The sequence below is a fragment of the Oncorhynchus clarkii genome, chromosome 19 (assembly GCF_045791955.1).
Source record: "Oncorhynchus clarkii lewisi isolate Uvic-CL-2024 chromosome 19, UVic_Ocla_1.0, whole genome shotgun sequence".
NCBI classification, from domain to species: domain Eukaryota; kingdom Metazoa; phylum Chordata; class Actinopteri; order Salmoniformes; family Salmonidae; genus Oncorhynchus; species Oncorhynchus clarkii.
The window spans coordinates 19339499-19364710 of record NC_092165.1 but is presented as its reverse complement, the minus strand read 5'-3'; the positions used below and the strand labels follow the sequence as shown (position 1 = coordinate 19364710).

The 25212-nt window shown below is 44.7% G+C and overlaps 1 protein-coding gene across 1 annotated transcript in view; it reads right to left on the bottom strand.

Annotated features, from left to right (window-relative positions):
* Window positions 1–871: 871 nt before the first annotated feature.
* The window catches only part of LOC139374906 (F-box only protein 41-like), a 65308-nt gene continuing 40967 nt past the window's right edge, over window positions 872–25212 (bottom strand). The window contains exons 4-13 of the mRNA XM_071116125.1: window positions 20894–20967; window positions 15022–15419; window positions 12088–12335; window positions 11662–11777; window positions 10855–11007; window positions 7636–7731; window positions 7430–7548; window positions 3100–3258; window positions 2394–2509; window positions 872–1031 (exon numbers count right to left, since the gene is read on the bottom strand). Of these exons, the coding sequence (XP_070972226.1) occupies window positions 969–1031; window positions 2394–2509; window positions 3100–3258; window positions 7430–7548; window positions 7636–7731; window positions 10855–11007; window positions 11662–11777; window positions 12088–12335; window positions 15022–15419; window positions 20894–20967 (1542 nt within the window). The 3' untranslated portion in view covers window positions 872–968. The remainder of the gene's footprint in view (window positions 1032–2393; window positions 2510–3099; window positions 3259–7429; window positions 7549–7635; window positions 7732–10854; window positions 11008–11661; window positions 11778–12087; window positions 12336–15021; window positions 15420–20893; window positions 20968–25212) is intronic.

The window sequence follows — 25212 nt, the reverse complement described above, 5'->3', positions numbered from 1 at the left end:
ACACACACACACACACACACACGTTGGGAGTTGAGGGTCTATTTTAACTTACTCCTCTGGCTCAGGACAGGGTCAAAAATCACACATCGTCCATCCCTACATCTGTTTTACTGCTCATGTGCATTTCCACAGAATATGTGCTGTTGAGCATCTTGATAAAAAAAAAAGCATCCCAGACACATTCTCTGCAAATGCTCTCGGTGAATAGAGAACAAGAGCCTGCTCCTTCATGACATCCATCCCCCAGCTTACAGCTCTTTTCTCAGTTGAAATCAAAATGCCCGCCGAGATTACGGCATCTACAAAGTCCAATAGAGTTTGTTTCAAATCTGTTTGGAAGGTCAGCAAGTCACAAACATGGTCCCTGTTAGTTTTCGTGGAGACTTAGGGGCCCCTGGTCTTGTTACCAGCCTGATGATGTGTTTACTACACTTTACCCCACCATAGAGTTGGATAGAGGACACACAAAATGTACTACTTTAAAAATAGAGATAGCCCTCAATGGTGCTGCCCATTTGGTCAAAAAAGCAGCCATTGAAAAGATAGGAGATGAGCTCTCTAGTACATTATTGGTAAAGGAGAGTTTGGTCCCTTTATGAGAATTTCCACTGGGTTTGTATGCTCCAGGGTAAGGTGTTGACCTGACTTATCCAGGCCTCTTGTCTAGTCTATCCTCTGTTCTGTACTGCATTGCATCTCTCCAATTGGCATTGTAGTGGTCTATGGAGCGTCTATCTGTCTGTGGTGTCTGAGCTAAAAACACATTGGTTTTATTTTTAACATTAAAGAATCATGTTGCTGAATTTCCCTTTCAGTTACATGTGTGTGTGTTGGCTGACTGGTACTTCAGGCTGTTTCGTCCTCGCGTCGCATCAAGGGGTTACAAATGACTAGGTCGGTTGTGTTGGTGTGGCTGGAAACAAAATGGCCGACCCTTCTTCTTTGGGGGTTCTGGGTGGTGGATGGGGTTAGCAGAGGATGTCCGCCTTCACGTGCAGAATTTTGGAGAAGCCCGGTCTCTTCTTCAAGCCCTGGAGGGTAAAGAGGGTTTAGACCGCTACACACACACTCTCTAGAGGCCGTTGAACCATAAAAAGTGTGTGTGTGAATGAGCGTGCCTCAATCTATTTATATCTGAGTGAGTGCATTTAAGCATTAGGGCCGGGACGATACCAGCTACGATACCAGATACTCGTTAGTATCATGGCAAGGAAGCAAAACACAAAGCGGCTTCAACTTCTTTAGGAAAACAGCCCTAATGCTGGAAACAAACATCATTACGTTGTCATCCAGAGTCACATGTATGTATTTCCTTAACTATCGCACACTATATTTGACATACAGCAGTTTTTTAAAGGACTTAAAGAGTTCGGTCTGCTCCGCGTTCTCATTTTCGCCATGGGAAAAATATTGCGATACTGCTATCGTCACAGCCCTAGAACCTAAAATATGCTTAGTGTGTGTGTCTCAGGGAGAAGCTGTATTTATAAACAGAAAAGTAAGCATATAACTAGGTTTGTAGACCATTGCGCACACACATGTATACACGTAAGAAATGAATGACTCTGCTGGTTCCTAGGCTTGGAATAGTGGTTTTCACTGACTGTACAGTACACACATAACTCATCGGTTTCTCCCCCTTGAGGGTTCATTGAGTTTGATTAAATGTTTGCTTTGCTTCTCCCCCGCCTGGCTACGGCCATGACAAATGAACAGGGCCCGAATTTACAAACACACTTTTAGCTCTCTGGAGTTCGTTACTTAACGGCTAGGAGCAATCGAGCACGGCATCCGCCAGCGAGAAAGGGACACCTTCCTCACTGACTCACAGAAGAAGGGAAGGCTCACACGCCCACCCTATTCCCTGTTTAGTGCACTACTTTTGACCAGGGCCCAATAGATGAAAGATTATAGATCAGAGTGCGAATATCGAAGCGTTCTTCCTCTTAACCTCTGAGCGGCGCCCGTCGTGGGCGTGCGACCGCCCTCAACGCCACACTTCCTCTTTCCAGAATCCCCCGGACGATCAGCTGAACTGGGGATCTTGGTTTTGAGTCATTGTACGGTTCAGTATGGTTGAGTTGTAATAATAGACCACTCTCACTCACCCACCTTACCATCGCTAAAGGACACTACAGATTTAGTCATATAAATGATACGTATAGTGTGGGCAGGAGAACCCAAAGACAGGAAATTATTTGGACTGGCATAGTCAGGACTTGCCCTCAAAGCACTGATCCAGAGTGAGTTTTAATAGTATTGGGTTTCGTCCCCTTTATACGTGTATTGAGATGCACCCCCTTTGTAAATATTATTAGACGACTCAAATGCAATCCTTTTTAAGAGCATTGGGATTCCTTGGGATGTGGAAGTTAAAGCCTCGTTATAATTACCTGCAGCTTGTTCACCCTCTCGTCAAACAGCTTCCTAGCCTCAGGGCTGTTGGGGTCCTCGAAGTAGTCCTCTACCCCGATCTGCACCACGATGGACTTCAGGTTACGACACACACCTGGAGGGGCGAGATGGTGTGCAGCCCTCACACGGACGCAGAAGACTCGCCACCCAATTCCAAATAGAACCCTAGCCCCTATGCCCTAGCCACTTGTGTAGCTCTGAAATGATTGACTGGATGAGAAAAGTGCAGACCTGGATTCAAAATGGTGCTGACTCAACACTGAGCCGTTGTTTGAGCAATGGAAAACAAAAAATGGGCAGGGATTGCACTTTTGGGATTGTTCTACTGGTTCCTTTGTGAAAATCAAGTTCAATAAAGCACATCTTTATTTGAACCGGGTCTGGTGTAGCGTGTACTCACTGTTAAAGTATAGCAGTGCCTTGGGGGGGGGGGGGGGGGGGGGGGGGGGTCTAGAACCTCCAGACCCTCCCAGTAGTGTAGTGTAGTAGGGTGTAGCGTGTACTCACTGTTAAAGTATAGCAGTGCCTTGGGGGGGGGGGGGGGGTCTAGAACCTCCAGACCCTCCCAGTAGTGTAGTGTAGTACGGTGTAGCGTGTACTCACTGTTAAAGTATAGCAGTGCCTTGGGGGGAACCTCCAGACCCTCCCAGTAGTGTGGTGTGGTAGGGTGTAGGGTGTACTCACTGTTAAAGTGTAGCAGGGCCTTAGGGGTGACCGGGGTGGAGGTGAGGACCAGCATCTCCAGGCCCTTCAGACCCTCCCTGCACACCTCAGCTGCCACTTCCTGGTTGACCTCACTCACATGGTCCAGCTCCAACACCTGCAGACGCATGCAGTTCCTCGCTACAGGGGGAAAGGAGGAGGAGGGGAAGGAGGTCGAGATGCCTTTGATATCAACAACTTAGTCAGTAGTATGTAAGTAGCATTGACCGCACCAGAACAGCCCACAGGTCAGGAGAGTATCTTCTGTTTCTGTGTAGGGTGAGGCAGCTAGATGCACAAGTACACCCCCTGGACAGGACGCTTGGTATTTGCTCATCCATTATTTTTCAAGTGCTGGGTAAGATATCTAAAGAGCCCATCTAGAGTCTAAAGCAGTCATATACACCTGGCCAGCACACATTGATATACGTTTGTTCATTGGTTGAAGTGTTGGCAATGCTTACATAAAAATACAACTTTAACAATGCTACCTAAGTAAGTTGAAAAGAGATGGTCGTGGCGAAAGCGTACATAACCAGCCGACAAAAAACAAACAGTTTGTTCACGGTGTTTCTACCATGTCTATGATCATTTTTTTGAGATGATTCAATTCAACATCTTGTGGGGATAAGTGTTTCATCGTGTTTCGCTCTAGATGGTAGGATGAGAGAGAACTGATCAGAGTGGCTGATTTCCAAATGGCATCCTATTCCCTTAATAGTGCACTACCTTTGACCAGGGCACCAGGGCGTTCGGAAGGTATTCATACCCCTTGGTTTTATCCACATTGTGTTGTGTTACTAGTCTGAATTAAAAATGGATTAAAACAAATGTTCTCACCCATCATCACACAATACCCCATAACGACAAAGTGAAAACATGTTTTTTTTAAATGTTTGCAATTTTATTGAAAATGAAATACGGAAATATCTCATTTACATAAGTGTTCACACCCCTGAGTCAATACATTCAAATCACCTTTGGCAGAGATTACAGTGTTTCTGGGTAAGACTAAGAGCTCTGCACACCTGGATATATTGTACATTTCCACATTATTCTTAAAAAAACGTATTCAAGCTCTGTCAAGTTGGTTGTGGATCATTGCCAGACAGCCATTTTCAAGTCTTGCCATAGATTTTCAAGCCAATTTATGTCAAAACTAACTTGGCCAATCAGGAATATTCAATGTCGTCTTGGTAAGCAACTCTAGTGTATATTTGGCCATGTGTTGTAGGTTATTGTTCTGCTGAAAGGTGGATTTGTCTACCAGTGTCTGTTGAAAAGCAGACAAATCCTCTATGATTTTGCCTGTGCTTAGCTCTATTCCATTTATTTTTATCCTGAAAAACTCCCTTGACGATGACATGCATACCCATAACATGATGCAGCCACCACCGTGCTTGAAAATATTATGAGTGGTACTAAGTGATGTGTTGTGTTTGCCCCAAACATAACGCTTTGTATTCAGGACAAAGTTCATTTTTTTACGTTTTACTTTAGTGCCTTGTTGCAAACGGGATACATGTTTTAGAATATTTTTTATTCTGTACAGGCTTCCTTCTTTTCACTCTGTTAATTAGGTTAGTATTGTGGAGTAACTACAATGTTATTGATCCATCCTCAGTTCTCCTACACAGCCATTAAACTCTAACTGTTTAAGTCCCCATTGGCATCATGGTGAAATCCCCAAGCGGTTTCCTTCCACTCCGGGAACTGAGTTAGGAAGGACGCCTGTATCTTTGTAGTGACTGGGTGTATTGATACACAATCTAAAGTGTAATTAATAACTTCACCATGCTCAAAGGGATAATCAATGTCTTTTTCTTTTCTATCTACCATTAGGTGCCCTTCTTTGCGAGGCATTGGAAACCTTCCTGGTTGTGTGGTTGAAGCTACACAATATTTACACAAAAAGTATGTGGACACCACTTCAAATTAGTGGATTCGGCTATTTCAGCCACACCCGTTGCTGACAGGTGTATCGAGCACACAGCCATGCAATCTCCATAGACAAACATTGGCAGTAGAATGGCCTTACTGAAGACCTCTGTGACTTTCAACGTGTCATAGGATGCCACCTTTCCAACAAGTCAAATTCCCGCTCTGCTAGACCTGCCCCGGCCAACTTTAAGCGCTGTAATTGTGAAATGTAAACATCTAGGAGCAACAATGGCCCAGCCGCGAAGTGGAAGGCCACACAAGCTCACAGAACGGGACCGTTGAGTGCTGAAGCTCGTAGCGCGTACAAATCGGTTGTCCTCGGTTGCAACACTCACTACTGAGTTCCAAAGTGGCTCTGGAAGCAACGTCGGCACAAGAAATGTACATCAGGAGCTTCATCAAATGGGTTTTCATGGCCGAGCGGCTTCACACAAGCCTAAGATCACCATGCGCATTGCCAGGCGTCAGATGGCAGTCCGACGGACACATCTGGGTTTGGCAGGAGAACGTTACCTTCCCCAATGCATAGTGCAAACTGTAAAGTTTGGTAGAGGAGGAATGATGGTCTGGAGCTGTTTTTCATGGTTCAGGCTAGCCCCCTTAGTTCCGGTGAAGGGAAATCTTAACGCTACAGCATACAATGACATTCTATACAATTCTGTGCTACCAACTTTGTCGCAGCAGTTTGGGGAAGGCCATTTCCTGTTTCAGCATGACAATGCCCCTGTGCACAAAACGAGGTCCATACAGAAATGGTTCGTCAAGATCGGTGTGGAGGAACTTGACTGGCCTGTAAAAAGCCCTGACCTCAACCCCATCGAACACCTTTGGGATAAATTGGAACGCCGACTGCGAGCCAGGCCTACTCGGCCAATATCAATTCCCAACCTCACCATTGCTCGTGCCTGAATGGAAGCAAGTCTCCGCATCTAGTGGGAAGCCTTCGCAGAAAAGTGGAGGCTGTTTTAGCAGCAAAGGGGGGAACAACTACATATTAATACCCATGATTTTGGACTGAGGTGTTTGAGCAGGTGTCCATATACAGTTGGTCATGTAGTGTATGTTTGAAATTCACTGCTCAACCTGAGGGACCTTACAGATAATTGTATGTGTGGGGTACAGAGATGAGGTAGTCATTCGAAAATCATATTAAACATCTATAGATTCTGGGTTCGAGTCCAGGCTCTGTTGCAGCCGGCCGCGACCGGGAGACTCATGGGGCTGCACACAATTGGCCCAGTGTAGTCCGGGTTAGGGGAGGATTTGGCCGGCAGGGATGTCCTTGTCCCATTGCGCACTAGCAACTCCTGTGGCGGGCCGGGCGCAATGCACGCTGACACAGTCGCCAGGTGTACGTGTTTCCTCCGACACATTGGTGCGGCTGGCTTCCGGGTTAAGTGGGCATTGTGTCAAGAGGACGCACGGCTCTCGAGCTTCGCCTCTCCCGAGTCCGTACGGGAGTTTCAGCTGAGCTTGCAGATGAGAGTAGACTGTAACTACTAACTGGATATCGCGAAATTGGGGGTGGGGGAAAAAAAGAAGGAAAAGAATCATATTAAACACTACCATTGCAGACAGAGTGCAACTTATTGTGACTTGATAAGCAAATTTTGATTCCTGAACTTATTTAGGCTTTCCAATAAAAAAGGGGTTGAATACCTATTGACTCAAGACATGTAAGCTTTTCATTTTTTATTAATTAGTAAACATTTCTAAAAACATAATTCCACTTTGACATTATGTTGGCCAGTGAACCAAAATCTAAATGTATTCAATTTTAAATTCAGGCTGTAACACAAAAACATGTGGAAAAAGTCAAGGGGTGTGAATACTTTCTGAAGGCACTGTAGGGCTCTCGCCAAGAGTAGTGCACTATATAGGGAGCCATCTGAGAGGCACTCAATGTCCTTTCCTATTGCCACCCCTCATCCTCACTCAGCCCATGTACTGATAAACAGACAGGCCACCATGACAACCGTTTCTCAACTAGCCACAAAAGTAATTTCCTCCCTCTGTTCCTGCATGCTGTGAATCGTGAGTAGGAACTCAATAGCTGGGTTACATTTCCTTCTGACTGGGAGGGTATTTGCAGTCGCACGCATCCCACTTTCCATCTGTGTGGATGGGACAGAAATAAATCAGAATGTTTTGTTCCTAAGAAAAATAACAAATATTTCTAAATGTGACAAATAACCCCTTGAAGGACAAAGTTCTGTCCATCAACAAAGACCTCTGATATCGACCATCCAAAGCACTTCAATCCAAATTGTTTCTTTGTTCTGAAAGAATAGTCCCTATATCAGTTTATTTATTAAAATGACCAATGAGATTTCGTATTCATGAGATATTTATCCAAATTGAATTTACTCACCCAATGAGGCTAGTCCCTGAACGCCACACCCTGCCCCGCCCACGCCCAGGGCTCTGAGGTGTGGCCAGCATCGGCCAATGGTCTGCAGGCATCGGTTGCTGAAGCGAGCCGGTTGTTGGCTGGAGGAGAAAGAGCAAGGCACGTTACAATAGATGTGCTAACGGTATTCATAAAAAGAAATGTGTGCTAAGAGAGTTGCCTCTCACCATGGATGTAGTGGTGCCACCTGGAGAGAGATGATGTCTCTACACCCTGCTCCTAAAGCCCAGATCACCTCCTGTCCTACAGGGTCTGTGGCACTCCTAGAACAAAAAACACCAATTCACTATACTTCATGGTATAATCATCTAGACACCCATTCATAATATATAGCAGGGGTCTCAAACTGTATGTGTTAAAGTGAAAATCTTAGGCCCGCACCCGGCCCTAACCCGCAAATATAGAAAATGCAATGCACAGCCAGAGACAGGCCTATGTTTCTGCAGAGAATTTCCCACATTTTGGTACGCTATTTGTTAGTCAACTTTTCTATAATTAGATACATGTGCAGCTTCTCCTCGGTCATTCATTGTTGTCGTAAAATACAAAATAAACCCTTGGTCACCAGACTGTCATAAATCGATAGAATAAATTATTCAATCTAGTTGACGTCGTTAAAGTTCTTTCATCTCTGCTTCTCTTGCGCAGCAAAGACGTTTAGGGATGCACAATTTACGTTTGACCGGTTTTAAGGAAATTAAAAAAGGCATGAATACTACCCAACATATTTCTGATAAGATTTCAGTTCCACTTGAATGCATATTTTATGTGGTTGAAATACTATCAGCTTTAATGATGCTGATAAAAATAGCACCTTTATAGATGGTCTCTAACTGTCAAATTTGTATAGCGCCTCGCAATCATCACATAACACTGTCATCATCCTCTTCACCAAATCTTTCCCGAACATTAGGCTATTGTTCTGGTCCTCCCTTCTATTGATTTTTCAACTCTCCGTTTTGCAGCTTTTCTCTTATAGAATTCAACTTGACATTGTTCTTTTTGCCTCAGTGGCTAGACAATATCCAATTGGAGCATAGTTAGTGTGTAGCCTAAGATTTAGGGCCTAACAGCGGAAAAAAACAAATTAAATAAATATATAAATGTCCTTTTAGAAAGGGGCGTAAGACAGGGATGTCCCCTTCCCCCCTCCTTTTTGCACTGGGAATTGAACTGCTTGCAAAAATAATTAGACAGGACCCAAACATTACAGGTATCAGTGTTGGTAAACATGAATATACACTAAACTTATTTGCAGCTGATCTCCTGACATACCTGACCGATATTGATTTCAAAATATATTTTCTGAATACTCTAAAATCTCAGGAAATACAATTAACGTGGACAAACTAAATAAATGCAATAAACATATATATATTTTTTTAACTCATGATTTACAGCCATCTTTAAGTGGACCACAAAAAATATGAAATGCTTATTAATACGTGACAACAAATAGAAAGATAACTTTATTCCATTACTGAACAGTATGAAAACAGATCTAATTCAATTGAACTATCTTCCCATAAATCTTACAGATAGAATAAACCTCTATAAAAGCTTTGTATTTAATTTTGGTAACACTAATTCATAGAATATAAAGGAAAGTTTTACATCTTACTATGTCTGAGAGTGGTTTTAACCTTCCAGACTTGGAATGGTATCAAATGGCTACCAAAGGCTTTTACTTGTGACATATAGTCTTATTCACTAAAGAGGAACAATAGGTTGAAGATGCGCAGCTCATCACCAGAATCTTTTTACGTGTCTATTTTCAAAGGAAAATGGTTATTACGTGAATAACTTAACAATTAAGAACACTATAACAATATGGAATAAAACTAAACGTATTCTACAAGAACCAATATCACTTCCTAAAAACACAACCTTTATGGGACAATCCTTGGATAGCTTTCCAGAATTCACAGATAAATTGGTCCACATTGAAAAAAACTAAAAGGCATAGAAACCATAGATGACTTGGTAATAGGAAATACATTTGTTTCCATGACAGCTTTAAAAAGCTATTTTGGATTGACTAATGTAGATATTTTCATGCAACTTAAAAGTTTATATTACAACATCTTGAAATCATCTTGAAAACATCTTGAAATCTTTTGGATATCAGAGCAATCTTGAGGGAATCCTATTGGTCAGAAAATGATATTCATATGATAGGTAAACTACACAAAACCTCGCAGAGAGCCTATCCAACTGATATTCTCTTAGAAAAATAGTTAAACTATTGGAACCAAGATCTAAAAATAACTGATACTGGCACAAGATGGAGGGAATGTTGGAACATAATTAACAAGACTACAGTTAACACAAATGTACATTTAATTCAGTATAAAATAATGCATCTTGTACAAAATATCTGTTGTATAATTCGTTATACAAGAGACAATTCTAACTCTACAGCACAACGGAAGAGTCATGTCTAAAGTGTAAAACTAATAATGACTCAGTAATTCATGCCTTCTGGGAATGTTCTAAAGTCCAAAAGTGAGGGCGGAGTTAAGACATTTGGCTGTCACAAGTATTACGATGTAAATGTACTTCTAATCCGTCTGTCTGCATATTTCAAGACGTGACATATGACGGTGCCGTGAGATACCCGATGGGTTGGACAATAAAGTCAATCATCTTTCCAAAAGAAAATGTATACTTAAAAAAAAAATGTAAATGAACCAATCCTCCATCATTAACACAATGGACAGGTCAAATTATTTATAATTTAAAAAAAATGTAATGTGTATGGGCTAAGAGAGAAACAAAATGGTGCCGTTAGAGGCCACGTGGCATAAAGTGATGCGGGCGCTAGAGATGGGGGTGTGTGCTAGTGGGTCTGGGCAGGGTTAATGTTGTGGATGTGTGTATGATGTTGTCATTTCTATGTGTACTTTTTGTATTGTAACATTTTAAAAATAACTAATACAAATCAAATGGAGCCTCAAATGGAGCCTATAGATATGAATTGTACGATGTCAGCTAACCTGTCTGTGTGACGGGCTGCGGGGCAAGGCATTGGCCAGCCACAGGGAGTGACGAGTACTGTATTGTATATATTTTGTTATGTTACAGCCTTATTCTAAAATGGATGAAACAAAACATTTCCCTCATCAATCTACACACAATACCCCAATACATTTGCAAAAATGTCTAAACCTGTTTTTGCCTTGTCATCATGGGTTATTGTGTGTAGATTGATGAGGGGGAAAAAACTATTTAATCAATTTCAGAATAAGGCTACAACAAAATGTGGAAAAAGTCAAGGAGTCTGTATACTTTCCAAATCCACTGTAAACTGTACTATATTGTATGTATACTGTACTGTATTATATATACACACTGTACTATGTGTGATCGCCCCCTGGTGGTAGTACCTATATGTGACGGCCTGCAGGGCTCGGCAGTAGCAGCTGGCGAGCCACAGAGAGCGGTCAGTTAGCAGGTTGGGACAATGAGACACCTTGAGGATCAACAGGTTCCCTCCTGTAGCCTTCAGCAAGGACTCCAGGCCCTCCTCCAGACAACCACTGGAGAGAGAGAAAGAGCAAGAGGAGAGAGAGAGACGGACAGACAGAAAAACAGAGAGAGAGAGAGAGAGAGAGACATACAACAAACAAGTAAATAAAGGAACAACCACTGTTGCTGAATAACCAATTACTCAGTGCGGAATGAGTATTGTCCTTGAGTTTAACAAGGCACTGCAGCTATGTATGCCTCTGGATTTGTCTGTCTAAGCAGTAAGAATGTTAATAATGCATGGCATTATGCTACGCTGAACAAGAGAGTCAAGACAAATGATGTACTAAAACGTATTCATAAGGCTAAGGAGGGATAACGCGAGCAAGCATGCAATTACAGTGTGCGCACACTCATACAAGGCAGTGCATACACACATTCACAAACACTCACAATGTCAGGAATGAGATAGAGCCTGGGGCTTTCTCACACATTCTCAACCTGCTACGGTATATAGACTAGGAAGGAGAGATGATGGGGAGAGGGGAAGGAGAGATGATGGAGAGAGGGGAAGAAGAGATGATGGAGAGAGGGGAAGGAGAGATGATGGGGAGAGGGCAAGGAGAGAATGAAAAAAGAGAAGGCGGGAGAGTACTGCAGACCCCTGCTGTTCGCTGTACAGAAGGAAATCAGTCCATGACACACACACACGCCTCTCCTCTCACCGTGTGCTCTTGAGGTACTCCTCCTTTATCTCCTTCTTGCCCCTCTGTCGTGGTTTGAGGTTCTGGAGGATGAGGGAATGGGTCTGGGTGCACCACTGGGACAGTGTACTCAGGAACTGGGACGAAGAAATTACAGCTAGATTTTAGTCATTTAGCAGACGCTCGAAACCATTGGCAGAATCGGTGCGCGTGAGTGCAGGTGCATAATGTGTGTGTACCACAGGAGGTTGGTGGCACCTTCATTGGGGAGGACGGGCTCGTGGTAATGACTGGAGCGGCATCAGTGGAATGGTATCAAATAGATCAAAGATGTGGTCTCCAGGTGGTTGATGCCATTCCCTTTGCTCCGTTCTCCCCTCAGCCGCCTCCTGTGGTGTGTACGTGTGTTTGGTCTGTCGTTCCTCGTGTACGACCCGGGTCCTCTACCTTGGAGGAGATGCGGGCGTTCTCCAGCAGCACCCGGGTCCACACGGCAGGGTGGCGGGCCACAAACCTCCAGTCCCTGCAGACCTCCGCGGCCCTCAACAGGGTCTTGGTGTCCAGGTAGGTAAAGATACAGAACAGAGCCGCCCTCATTTTCAGTATCTCCGGGCTGATCACCTCGCTGTTGGACCGGGACGGGCTCTTGTCGTGGCGACATGGCTTGTTGTGGCGGTAGCCCCCCTCGGAACGGCCTGCAGGGTCGGGAAGAGAGAAAAGGATAGAGGTTAGGTGAAGAAAGAGAGGTGGAGAGGGGAAAAGAGAGTGGAGGGGGAGGGACCGGGATATTAAGTCAGGTAGGTAGAGAAAGATGGAGGGGGAGAGGGGGTTGAAGACAAAAGAGGGGGATGGTGAGAAGGAGGGTCGGTAAAAAAAGAGATAAGTGCAGAAGGCAAGGAGAAAAGAGAGGATGAGGAGAGGGGGGGTTAAGAAAAAAAGAGAGAAAGGTGGAGAAGGGGAGGCGAGAGGAAGAGAGGAGGATGAAGAGGCAGGGAGTTTAGTCAGAGAAAGAAAAGGTGGAGGACAAAGAAACACAATCCTGAGTCGCAAAAATATATTAGTGGCATTCTACAAAATATCCACCATGTGGTGCAAGCGATCCACTTGAGACTTTCTTGCATTCACCCTCAAACACAGACATGAGCATTCAAATATCTGCCATTGATGTACTGTGTTGGCCAACACCATGTGACCAAACCAACTCTAGCACATTTCCATTTCTCCCAGCAGGCATCAATCCATGTGATGAGTCATCGCCCGTGTCATCCCTGTTGGCCTTGGAAAAGAAGAAGCGAAGGAGGCTTTTGAAGCAACAGGCCTCGCGGCAAGAGGCACACCGCCTACGCCAGCTAGCGATCTACCAGTGCATGCTAACAGTCGTACCGTGTGATACGTTGATGTGTGCCATTTCAAACTCAACCCTGGCAAACGCTTTGAGAATCTTATATGGAAGACAATGTCAGAGCATAAAATGTAATTTACATGACAAGTAATATTATGTAATGTTGGTGGTGCCAATTTGAATTCTCATACCAGACATTCTGGGCTGTGTCAAACATGACAGCTTTATTGCCTGTTTGGGTAGCTTTGCCAAGTAGCTGTAACCAAAAGGACCCACAGGGAATAGGGTAGATCTTTCTTTTGTCCAAAAATGTGTCCATTTAAAGCAAAATGGGCATGTTTCAATGGCTTCTGTCCTAGTTAAGACCACATCCCAAAAGGCCCCCTATTCCCTTTATAGTGCACTACTTTTGACCAGGGCACATATATGGAATATGGTGCCATTTGGGAAGCTTCCTTACTCTCTCCGATGATGCACCTGGTCTCTCTGACTGTGGCTATTGCCATGTGCAAAAAGTCTGCATCCCAAATGGCACCCTGTTCTCTACTGTGCTTGGTAGAAATGTAGGGCACCAAATCGGGAATAGGGATGCCACTTGAGACGCAACCAAGGTGTTCCTAAACAAAAATGGAGGTTGCCAGTCAGGAATCGTGGGATCTTGGCTGGGGAAGGCAACTAAGGGAGAGAGACGCTTGCTGTGTTTGAACCAGGAGTGGTGAAGGTAAAGAATAGTTTATCCATTGGTCCTCTCATCAACACTGTCAATGACTACGGCCCAAATAGCATGCCATTCCCTATACAGTGCACAACTTTTGAAGAGAGCCCTATGGTTCTATCAATATGAGAAAGTTCAGCCATACTGTCGCATAACAGTATAAAACCCTGGGAATGGTACAGTACACAAACACACGCACACACAAAGGCATCCACACACAGACACACACAAACACACACGAACGCACACACAAAGGCATCCACACACACACACAAAGGCATCCACACACACACACAAAGGCATCCACACACACACACACACACAAAGGCATCCACACACACACACAAAGGCATCCACACACACACACAAAGGCATCCACACACACACACACAAAGGCATCCACACACACACACACACAAAGGCATCCACACACACACACACGCACACACAAAGGCGTCCACACACACACAAAGGTATCCACACACACACACACACACACAGACACACACACACACACAATACCCTGGAGGTTGTTCATGCGTGATCTATCTGGGTAGTGTGTGTGTGAGAGTAGTGCAGTCTGGTGAAAAGTCATCCCTCTATGACAGGGCGCCCTGAGCTGATTCGGAATCAGTTTGTGGAGCGCTCTGGTCATTAGTCGTCCATCACTGTTCTCTGGACAGCCTTACCCTGGAACACCTGGGACTAGAACTGCCATGACCCAGTTTCACACCAGCCACCGTCCTTCTGCCCTTCTCTGACAGACCTGACTACTGTTAGCCTGGGCCGCAGGACAGTGTGTGTGTGTGTGTGTGTGTGTGTGTGTGTGTGCGTGTGTGTGTGTGTGTGTGTGTGTGTGTGTGTGTGTGTGGGGATACTGTCCATTTGTGTGTGTGCTGCAGGTGCCATTGGCAGGATGGCAGGCAGGCTCAGGGTCATACGGTGTGCCAGACATGTGACAGCTGTTCCCTTTAGAAATGACTGATTCTTTCTGTAAATCACCAGTACATTACAAGTATCTGCTGAGTAACAATTGAGCAATCAATCAACAGATAAATCAGGATAAAATAATGGTAAGAGACTTAGCCTCCTACCTGGCTAAATAAAGGCCAGTCAACAAAGCTTAAGATTAGCAACGTAGCCTAGCCTCCTACCGTACTGTACCTGTGACGAAGCAAGGTAAAGATTAGCAACGTAGCCTAGCCTAGCCTCCTACCGTACTGTACCTGTGACGCAGCAAGGTAAAGATTAGCAACGTAGCCTAGCCTTCCCTCTTACTAAAGATTAGCGGCCTAACTTAGCCTAGTCTCCTATCCATTCCTACCTGTGCCTTGGCGGTACCCAGATTGTCTCGGTGCTCCAGACTGCTGCGTCTCAGCCATGGTGGCCCTCCTCTCCTGCTGCTCCCACATCTCCGCCTCCGACTCGGTAGTCCTGGAGCCCACGTCCGACACGTCGCCCTCCTCCCCCTCCGTGCTGTTCCGGTAGGGTCGCCGCTGCCAGTTCTGGATGGCCTGCTTGCGGAGCCCCCAGCTCCGGGACACCCCGGCCCTCTCGTAGCACTGTCCGCCCCCTCCCTGTCCGCCCCCTTCCCCCAGCCGACACTGGACGTGGTAGTACTGGCCCTCGGGGCACTCTTCCATGGGGTGCATCTCCACGCTGTCGCCGCTGTCGTAGCCCCCGCCCGAGCCCTGGGAGCAGGACTTGACCCGGCCCGACGCTCTGGGTGTGTGTGGGGGGGGGGGGGGGGAGAACGGAAGAGAGGGGATGAGTTATACTCAGAGGTACCACTTTAAAAAAACGAACTCAAAGTGACTTTTGTGGACACTTTACACATGGACAACTAACAGACAGAAACCATTGAAACGTATACAGTATTAGATTACTCTACACAGGTTCCATCAGATAGGTCATCTGCGTTACTGTAGCCTGGTCCCAGATCTGTTTTGTCAGGTCAGTGATCGGCTGAGATGAGGACAAGTGGCAGTGGAGTCACCACACTGCCACTTGATACCGCATGATTCTACAGCCCAAAAGTGTGCTGCCATGGTTTCCACAGCTCAGTATAGACCAATACCTTTGTAAGATTAACGACTTCCAAAACGAATATGAAATGTATCTGCAACCTGCACATTATTTTTTGTTTTGTTTTTTTAAACCTTGTAACTGCACAGGGTTGGGTGTGACACTTGTCTGGGGGTGTTTTGAAGGTGTCCCCTTAAACTAAGTTTGTGTAGACATACTTGAATAGTGACTGTGTTGGCAGTGACTAAGATTCTGGCCATAGTCCCAGCTGGAAACACTGTGCCCCTCAAGGACAGCTCTTTTTTACCCAGAATGCATTTCAGGAGCTTCGGGCAGTGGCTACATGTCCCAAAAATCTGAGGCACAATTAAACATGTCCCTCCCTGTAGCATTGAGAATATAAAAGGTATTTTGACACTTTCCCCATTGACTGACACATACACGCCTCAACATGTGTGTACGCGATTGTCAATCAATGCACCTACAGAGCCTTTTTTTATTTTTATGATATATTTTACCAAAGGTAATAAAGTTTAATCGACTACAATATACTGTAGTGCTTAAAGGCCGACCTGAAAAACAGAAGGAATCATTCCCTTAATATAAACCAGTAATATAAACCATGAAAAAAGTAGAGGGAAAAGAAATGCAGATTTTACGCTAGTGGCCATTTTCATGGATATTCCTATTTATACCCAGCTCCTGTGCTCTGGATTATTACTGGGTTAAGTGGAGACCCCAGGCATTTGTACAGCAGAAACTTTCAACTGCATGGAAAATTAGAACTCCAACAAAAAGTGTGTCCACTCAGGACCCGAGTTCCAAACAGCCTCTGGAAGCAACAGTTTCAACAGTTTCAGGCTTCAGTGAAATGGGTTCCCATGGCCGAACAGCCATACACAAGCCTAAGATCAGCAATGCCAAACGTCGGCTGGAGTGGTGTAAAGCTCGCCGTCATTGGACCTTGGAGCAGTGGAAACGTGTTCCCTGGAGTGATGAATCACACTTCACCATCTGGCAGTCGGACGGACGAATCGGAGTTTGGCGGATGCCAGGAGAACGCTACCTGCCCCAATGCATAGTGCCAACTGTAAAGTTTGGTGGAGGAGGAATAATGGTCTGGGGCTGTTTTTCATGGTTCAAGCCCCTTAGTTCCAGTGAAGGGAAATCTTAACGCCACAGCATACAATGACATTCTAGACGATTCTGTGCTTTCAACTTTGTGGCAACAGTTTGGCGAATACCCTTTCCTGTTTCAGCATGACAATGCACCCGTGCACAAACCGAGGTCCATACAGAAATGGTTTGCCGAAATCGGTGTGGTAAAACTTGACTGGCCTGTACCTGACCTCAACCCCATCGAACACCTTTAGGATGAATTGGAACACCGACTGAGAGCCAGGCTTAATCGCCCAACATCAGTGCCCGACCTCACTAATGCTTATGTGGCTGAATAGAATCAAGTCCCTGCAGCAATGTGCCAACATCAAGCGGAAAGCCTTCCCAAGAAGAGTGGAGGCTGTTATAGCAGCAAAGGGGTGGCCCAACTCCATGTTAATGCCCATGATTTTGGAATGAGATGTTCAACGAGCAGGTGTAGACATATTTTTGGTCGTGCAGGATATGTATGGGAAGAGGATAGTTTTTAATAGTTTGGTATATCATTACATATTCTTTGAGATAGATACTGTAGCTAGATACTGTAGATATATACTGTAGCTAGATACTGTAGCTATGAGTGTGGTACATTCCCGTCCCTCCGCATTTCAATATAACCAATTGCTTTAATACATGTATGCCTACGTGTAAAGCACTTTTCGATTGGATAAAAATCTGCTCCGCTATATAAAATGTATCATTAACATTATTGTCTACTACTATCCCTTTTTCAGAAATCATTTCTGATGTCGAGATTTTAGTCAACCGAGGGAGGCATTCTGGAGGTCATAAGCCGAGCCGTAAACACATTCCCTCTTCATCATGTATGGACAGAGACTAACTCTTGGCGCTGACAAGAGGCGTTAACTGCGCAACAACAACTATTTTAGACTGTATCTCAAAATGTAGGATAACATCAGTGGAGAGTGAAGGATACTGCTTCAGCACAAAAGTGCTTGAAGCTCCGATGAAATATGAAGTCGACCAATTTAGATCATGAGGAGTGAGGGAGGGATTGCTTTGGGGCTAAATTGACTACAGTGACTGCTTCTGGAAACAGCAGTTTTTCTAAGGCAGCCAGCGTACACACACACACACACACACACACACACACACAAACACACACACACACACAGACAGAGAGACGAGCGAACAGAGATGCTGTTGGACACTGACATGTACACACGCTACATGACTTTGACATCAAACACAACCATCCTGCGGTTTAGCTAGCTAATTAGCGACCGAAGCTAATGCATCCTGAATTCAGAGTGAATGTAAAACAGTCTAGGCGATTATATCAAGCTGCTATACGACTCCTGCAGTGAAATAATTAGATGTTGATATGAAGATAGCGATTTGAGGTGCACCTGGTAAATCCCACACCAGAACTGGATTCAAATAGTACTGGGCTCGATTGAGCTTGCCTGGCACCATGGAACCATGGAACCAATGGAATACTCCCAAATGTGCATGTGTTCACCTCACCTCCACTACGGTAGAACATGCATACATAGACCCTAGTGACACCGCTTAAGAAGCAGAGGAGAGGCCACTTGGCATTGTGACTTGGGTTGAATCCCAAATGGCACCCTATTCCCTATACGATACTTTTGACAAGGGCAGATCGGGCTCTAGTCAAAAGTAGCACACCGTATCGGGAATAAGGTGGTACTTGGTACACAACCTATATTGGAGTGGTGGCTTTAGCGATAAAAGCCACAGGTCGGATCAATATTGTGGAATCAAATCAGCAGAGCTGGCTAATTGGGTACAGATCATTATTCAAGTGTATAACAGGGAAGTACAGTTTCCTGACCAGTAATGCACAGTGGGGCTCAGGATGGGCGACAGAGTAGCCATCTCGGTGCAAAATGGAGTCGATGACTTCAGTGCAAATTATCCAGACCACGTCAATAAAGCATCAAAAATAAGATATTTTTCAAACCCAAATATGCAAAGGTTCAAATATCTATTTCTCAAACAAGGAGCTAAATAGCATCTTCCGTCACTGCATTTGGAACAAATAGATCTCTGGGAGACCGAGGGCATTAATGGAATGTTCTAATCTAGGAAGTGAAATGGTCACTTCGTGACTAACTACCATCATGATTCACTGTACTCGGGAAGGCTTGGGAGGAGTGTGTGTGTGTGACTTCACAATTGTCTCGCCCCAAAATAAAACGACGGCCGAAAAGGGACGATGTCATCGTCTGAGGTGAGCGGAAGTTGTGTGACAGAAGGTCGGTAAAATCACAAGCTACACACATGCACTCACAGACGCACGCACGCGCACGTACACACACACACACACACACACACACACACACACAGAGTTACATAATGATGCAGAAAAGGTCTACATTTAAAAATACACAATGTTCTGTGTGGATATGATACTATGGTGATACGGAGCTTGATCATTAGGGCTCCAGGGCTGCATCCCAAAAGGCACCCTATTCCATTTTTATTTACAAAATAAGTGCGCTAAATAGGGAATAGGATGCCATTTGGGATGCAGCCCAGCGTGGGTGGGTTTGGATCAGCGGTGAAGGAAAGAGAATGAAATGGGCGTCTCAAGATGCATGAGATGTGGGGGGTCGAATTTGGACCATTCAGTGAGCCACTCAAATCAAAATACACACGAGGATGCATCATTGCGCAAAGACGAGGAGATCAGTCGGTGACGATCTGAAAACCATACGGGCTGAATCATATCCTTGGTTAGGATGAAACTTTGACATTTAGAATTGAGAAATTAATTGGGCGAAAACCACCTGCAACATACTATTTCATCCCAATCTAATGTTCACTTGTTTACTCACACCCAACATAATCACATAGTTCACTAATCTGAGTAGGGGGTGAACCAAATATGACAAGTTATCCATGAACACAACAAAAGTGCACATCAACAGAGAGCTTTTTTAAAAAAATAAACAGGTTCTACTTCTCTTTCTGTATCGCTCCCCCTCACTCTCTCTGCCCTGTGCCCACAGAGGCAGCCAGGCCTGAGGAAGCAGGACTGACACTTTAAGTCCTTACTGTCAGTGACCGCCGTCATTTACAAGCATGTGTCAAAGAGAAGTGGCGATGCCCCTCGGCTGTGTGTGTGTATGTGTGTGTGCCATGTTCGCTTGTGTGCATTTGGTGTGAGTGCGAACGCATAGTGGCGGGAGGCAAGAGCTAGGACAGAACATTCCCCTACTGTTTCTGCGTGGCTGACAGATTCGGTCTCACTTCAGCGCCCGGCAGGAAAACAGGATGTTGTGTTTTGTGAGGCTGTCAAAGGGCCAGGGCACAGTACTGGACCAACACAACCTGGCTGGTGCCCTCTGATACCTTCCAACACAGAGGGCGGGAGTCCAGTTCGGTCGGAGTCATTGTTGCCCCAGTCAGATGCACACCGGCTCACTTCAGGCCACGGTCTGGTGCTCAGAATCCATCTGCTGGACCACTGGCCCCCAAGCATAGGGCCCCACATCAAGTCACTGTACCTAAGTGCACCGGGGGGGTTGCATTGCGTTGCATCTTACCTTTAACAGATGCTCTCATCCAAAGCCACTTACAGTGCAGAGAGTGAAGGGTAAAGATGGGATGTGGAAGTCACAGATCTAGAAATCAGCTCAACTTCCTCTATTCTAACCTCAACCATGGGGAGGGGACACAACTCTGGGCTCCCGAAGTGGCGCGGCGGTCTAAGGCATTGCATGTCAGAGCTGGAGGCGTCACTCCAGACCCTGGATTGATTCCAGGCTGTATCACAACCGGCCGTGATTGGGAGTCCCATAGGGCGGCGCACAATTGGCCCAGTGTCGTTAGGGTTTGGCCGGGGTAGGCCGTCATTGTAAATAAGAATTAGTTCTTAACTGACTTACCTAGTTAAATAAAGGTTACATAATTATTTATTTTTTAACTGGCCTTAGATCAGTGTGTACGGGCAAGTTTATGCTACTTTGTTTGTGTGGCGGAGAGCAGTGCAGTGTGGGATAGCGTATGGAGGACTGGCTTACCCGGTGCTGGGAGAGGATCGTCGGTCAGAGACCTGGTACATGCCCCTAGACGTCCCAGAGATACTGGAGTTCCTCTGAGAGAAAGAAGGAAGGAAGGAAAGAAGGAAAGAAGGAAAGAAGGAAAGAAAGAGGAGAGATGGGGGCGGAGAGTGACAGGGGTGTCAATACATTAAACTGTTTCCTTGAATACTGCTGTGTTATGTTCAGAGGATCGTTTGTTTGTCAAGGGTCAACAACACATCCCACTGTTAGAGTAGATTGAAGAGAAACCCTATGTTTCCAATAAATACCACACACACAACCACACACACACACACACACACACACACACACACAGACACACACACGCACAATAAAAACTGAAGCACATAAAACAGACTTACTTCAAATGCTGGAGTATAGGTGTGATACCTTTTAAAATACGACCCATAACGAGGACATCTACTCTCATTCAAAGCCCGAGAGGTGAGATTGGTTTAAAGCACTCACTCAATGGAGGTGGCGATTGGCTCCAACACTCACATTCCCAAATGTAATAATAACAACATACTGTGGGTAGTTAATCAAAGAACGAGAATCAACTTCTCTTCGTCAGATATAAATGTTCTCGTCTCTTTCCCTTCATCTAAACTGATTTGAGGTATGTAGGATAGGTGAAAACGTTGTGATGGAAGTGCATCAACTGATTACTTTTCCATCCAGCACAATCTTATCTACAAGTGCCTTCAGAAAGTATTCGCACCTAGGTCTGTTGCTGTGACCGTAATACCGGCCACACGAGTCATGACCGGCGGTAATCTCCTCTCATGCACCCTGGACACGCGTTGGTAGTACCCAGCTCGCTAACGACCATCGGGTCACTAATGGCCTGGTACTCAGGGCTCCATTGTCCCTCTAACCACTCGGACATCAACGCAAATGAAATCGAAAATCACAATCAAACACTTATCATCAAAAGAGTAGCGTGCTTTTCAAACTCTCCTCACAGGGACTGATCAGTTTGAAGAAAGAAACGGAGTGGAAAACATGGTCGCTGTGGATGTTGTTTCAAAGCATTACAATGAAATGGCCAGCGCTTTCTAAAGGTGATGATTAAACCCATAGGCCTATACTGTATATGAGCCCGAAAAAAAAAATATGATTGTGCCGTTAAACTGATTTGAGATGCCTTTGGTACATACAGTGCCTTGTGAAAGTATTCGGCCCCCTTGAACTTTGCGACCTTTTGCCACATTTCAGGCTTCAAACATAAAGATATAAAACTGTATTTTTTTGTGAAGAATCAACAACAAGTGGGAAACAATCATGAAGTGGAACAAGATTTATTGGATATTTCAAACTTTTTAACAAATCAAAAACTGAAAAATAGGGCGTGCAAAATTATTCAGCCCCTTTACTTTCAGTGCAGCAAACTCTCTCCAGAAGTTCAGTGAGGATCTCTGAATGATCCAATGTTGACCTAAATGACTAATGATGATAAATACAATCCACCTGTGTGTAATCAAGTCTCCGTATAAATGCACCTGCACTGTGATAGTCTCAGAGGTCCGTTAAAAGCGCAGAGAGCATCATGAAGAACAAGGAACACACCAGGCAGGTCCGAGTTACTGTTGTGAAGAAGTTTAAAGCCGGATTTGGATACAAAAAGATTTCCCAAGCTTTAAACATCCCAAGGAGCACTGTGCAAGCGATAATATTGAAATGGAAGGAGTATCAGACCACTGCAAATCTACCAAGACCTGGCCGTCCCTCAACTTTCAGCTCATACAAGGAGAAGACAAGAGGCCCATGATCACTCTGGATGAACTGCAGAGATCTACAGCTGAGGTGGGAGACTCTGTCCATAGGACAACAATCAGTCGTATATTGCACAAATCTGGCCTTTATGGAAGAGTGGCAAGAAAGCCATTTCTTAAAGATATCCATAAAAAGTGTCGTTTAAAGTTTGCCACAAACCACCTGGGAGACACACCAAACATGTGGAAGAAGGTGCTCTGGTCAGATGAAACCAAAATTGAACTTTTTGGCAACAATGCAAAACGTTATGTTTGGCGTAAAAGCAACACAGCTGAACACACCATCCCCACTGTCAAACATGGTGGTGGCAGCATCATGGTTTGGGCCTGCTTTTCTTCCGCAGGGACAGGGAAGATGGTTAAAATTGATGGGAAGATGGATGGAGCCAAATACAGGACCATTCTGGAAGAAAACCTGATGCAGTCTGCAAAAGACCTGAGACTGGGACGGAGATTTGTCTTCCAACAAGACAATGATCCAAAACATAAAGCAAAATCTACAATGGAATGGTTCAAAAATAAACATATCCAGGTGTTAGAATGGCCAAGTCAAAGTCCAGACCTGAATCCAATCGAGAATCTGTGGAAAGAACTGAAAACTGCTGTTCACAAATGCTCTCCATCCAACCTCACTGAGCTCGAGCTGTTTTGCAAGGAGGAATGGGAAAAAAATTCAGTCTCTCGATGTGCAAAACTGATAGAGACATACCCCAAGCGACTTACAGCTGTAATCGCAGCAAAAGGTGGCGCTACAAAGTATTAACTTAAGGGGGCTGAATAATTTTGCACGCCCAATTTTTCAGTTTTTGATTTGTTAAAAAAGTTTGAAATATCCAATAAATGTCGTTCCACTTCATGATTGTGTCCCACTTGTTGTTGATTCTTCACAAAAAAATACAGTTTTATATCGTTATGTTTGAAGCCTGAAATGTGGCAAAAGGTCGCAAAGTTCAAGGGGGCCGAATACTTTCGCAAGGCACTGTAACTGGTCTAGCCTATACTGCAAAATGAAACTAATTCTAATAAATCGCCTTTGAGTGTGGACTGTATTTTTATGGATCCTGGTTACCTTATGCTCCGCTTTCTATCCATGAGTCTGGGACTGTCAACAGTTTATTTAAATATGTGTTGTGAAAACATGTTACTATCGTTGCTCCCGAACGGATTTCACTTGGTTTCCCAAATGAAGCACTGGGTAGCTGAAGGAACAGGGTTGGAGAGCCCATAGCATACAGAGTTTGGGCGGAAAATCACCTGTTCCGCAGCGAGAAGCTCCTCAAACAGTGGTTTATGCATGGAGAGAAATAACCGGAGTAGCCTATTGAAAAACTAACAGGCGGAAAAGTGACCTCCATTCGCTATTCGAGTGCATACGGATGACACTTTTCACCCTGCCCATTTGATAATGGGCCATTCTAAATCAAACTAATGGGAGAACAGCGTGCACAGCCTGAAGCAAGGAACAGAGCGCAAGCATTGGTTGTCACACCATGTGATTCTAAGACATTGTAAGGTTTGGATCATTCACAATTAAAGTTGCCAAATAACTCAAAATCTAGCATATAGGACCTGTTTAAAATGATCACATTTAATGCTCATCATAGCCACTTAATTTGCGCACTCGCTATGGAATGGGAAAAATATCCCTTCGATCTTATTCAGCGAAGTTTAATTACATTTCTTCTTATTATAAAATCATATAATATAAAATAATGGCACAGGACTGGCACAGCTAAACGAACCAGCCTACAACAGGACGCATAGCCAGATAACATATCTTACAGTCGTGGCCAAAAGTTGACAATGACACAAATATTCATTTTCACAGTCTGCTGCCTCAGTTTGTATGATGGCAATTTGCATATACTCCGGAATGTTATGAAGAGTGATCAGATGAATAGCAATTAATTGCTCAGGAATGGCAGCAGGCAGGTGTGAGTGCGTCTGCATGCACAGTGAGGCGAAGACTTTTGGAGGATGGCCTGGTGTCAAGAAGGGCAGCAAAGAAGCCACTTCTCTCCAGGAAAAACATCAGGGACAGACTGATGTTCTGCAAAAGGTACAGGGATTGGACTGCTGAGGACTGGGGTAAAGTCATTTTCTCTGATGAATCCCCTTTCCGATTGTTTGGGGCATCTGGAAAAAAGCTTGTCCGGAGAAGACAAGGTGAGCGCTACCATCAGTCCTGTGTCATGCCAGCAGTAAAGCATCCTGAGACCATTCATGTGTGGGGTTGCTTCTCAGCCAAGGGAGTGGGCTCACTCACAATTTTGCCTAAGAACACAGCAATGAATAAAGAATGGTACCAACACATCCTCCGAGAGCAACTTCTCCCAACCATCCAGGAACAGTTTGGTGACGAACAATGCCTTTTCCAGCATGATGTGTTACCTTGCCATAAGGTAAAAGCGATAACTAAGTGGCTCGGGGAACAAAACATCGATATTTTGGGTCCATGGCCAGGAAACTCCCCTGACCTTAATCCCATTGAGAACTTGTGGTCAATCCTCAAGAGGCAGCTGG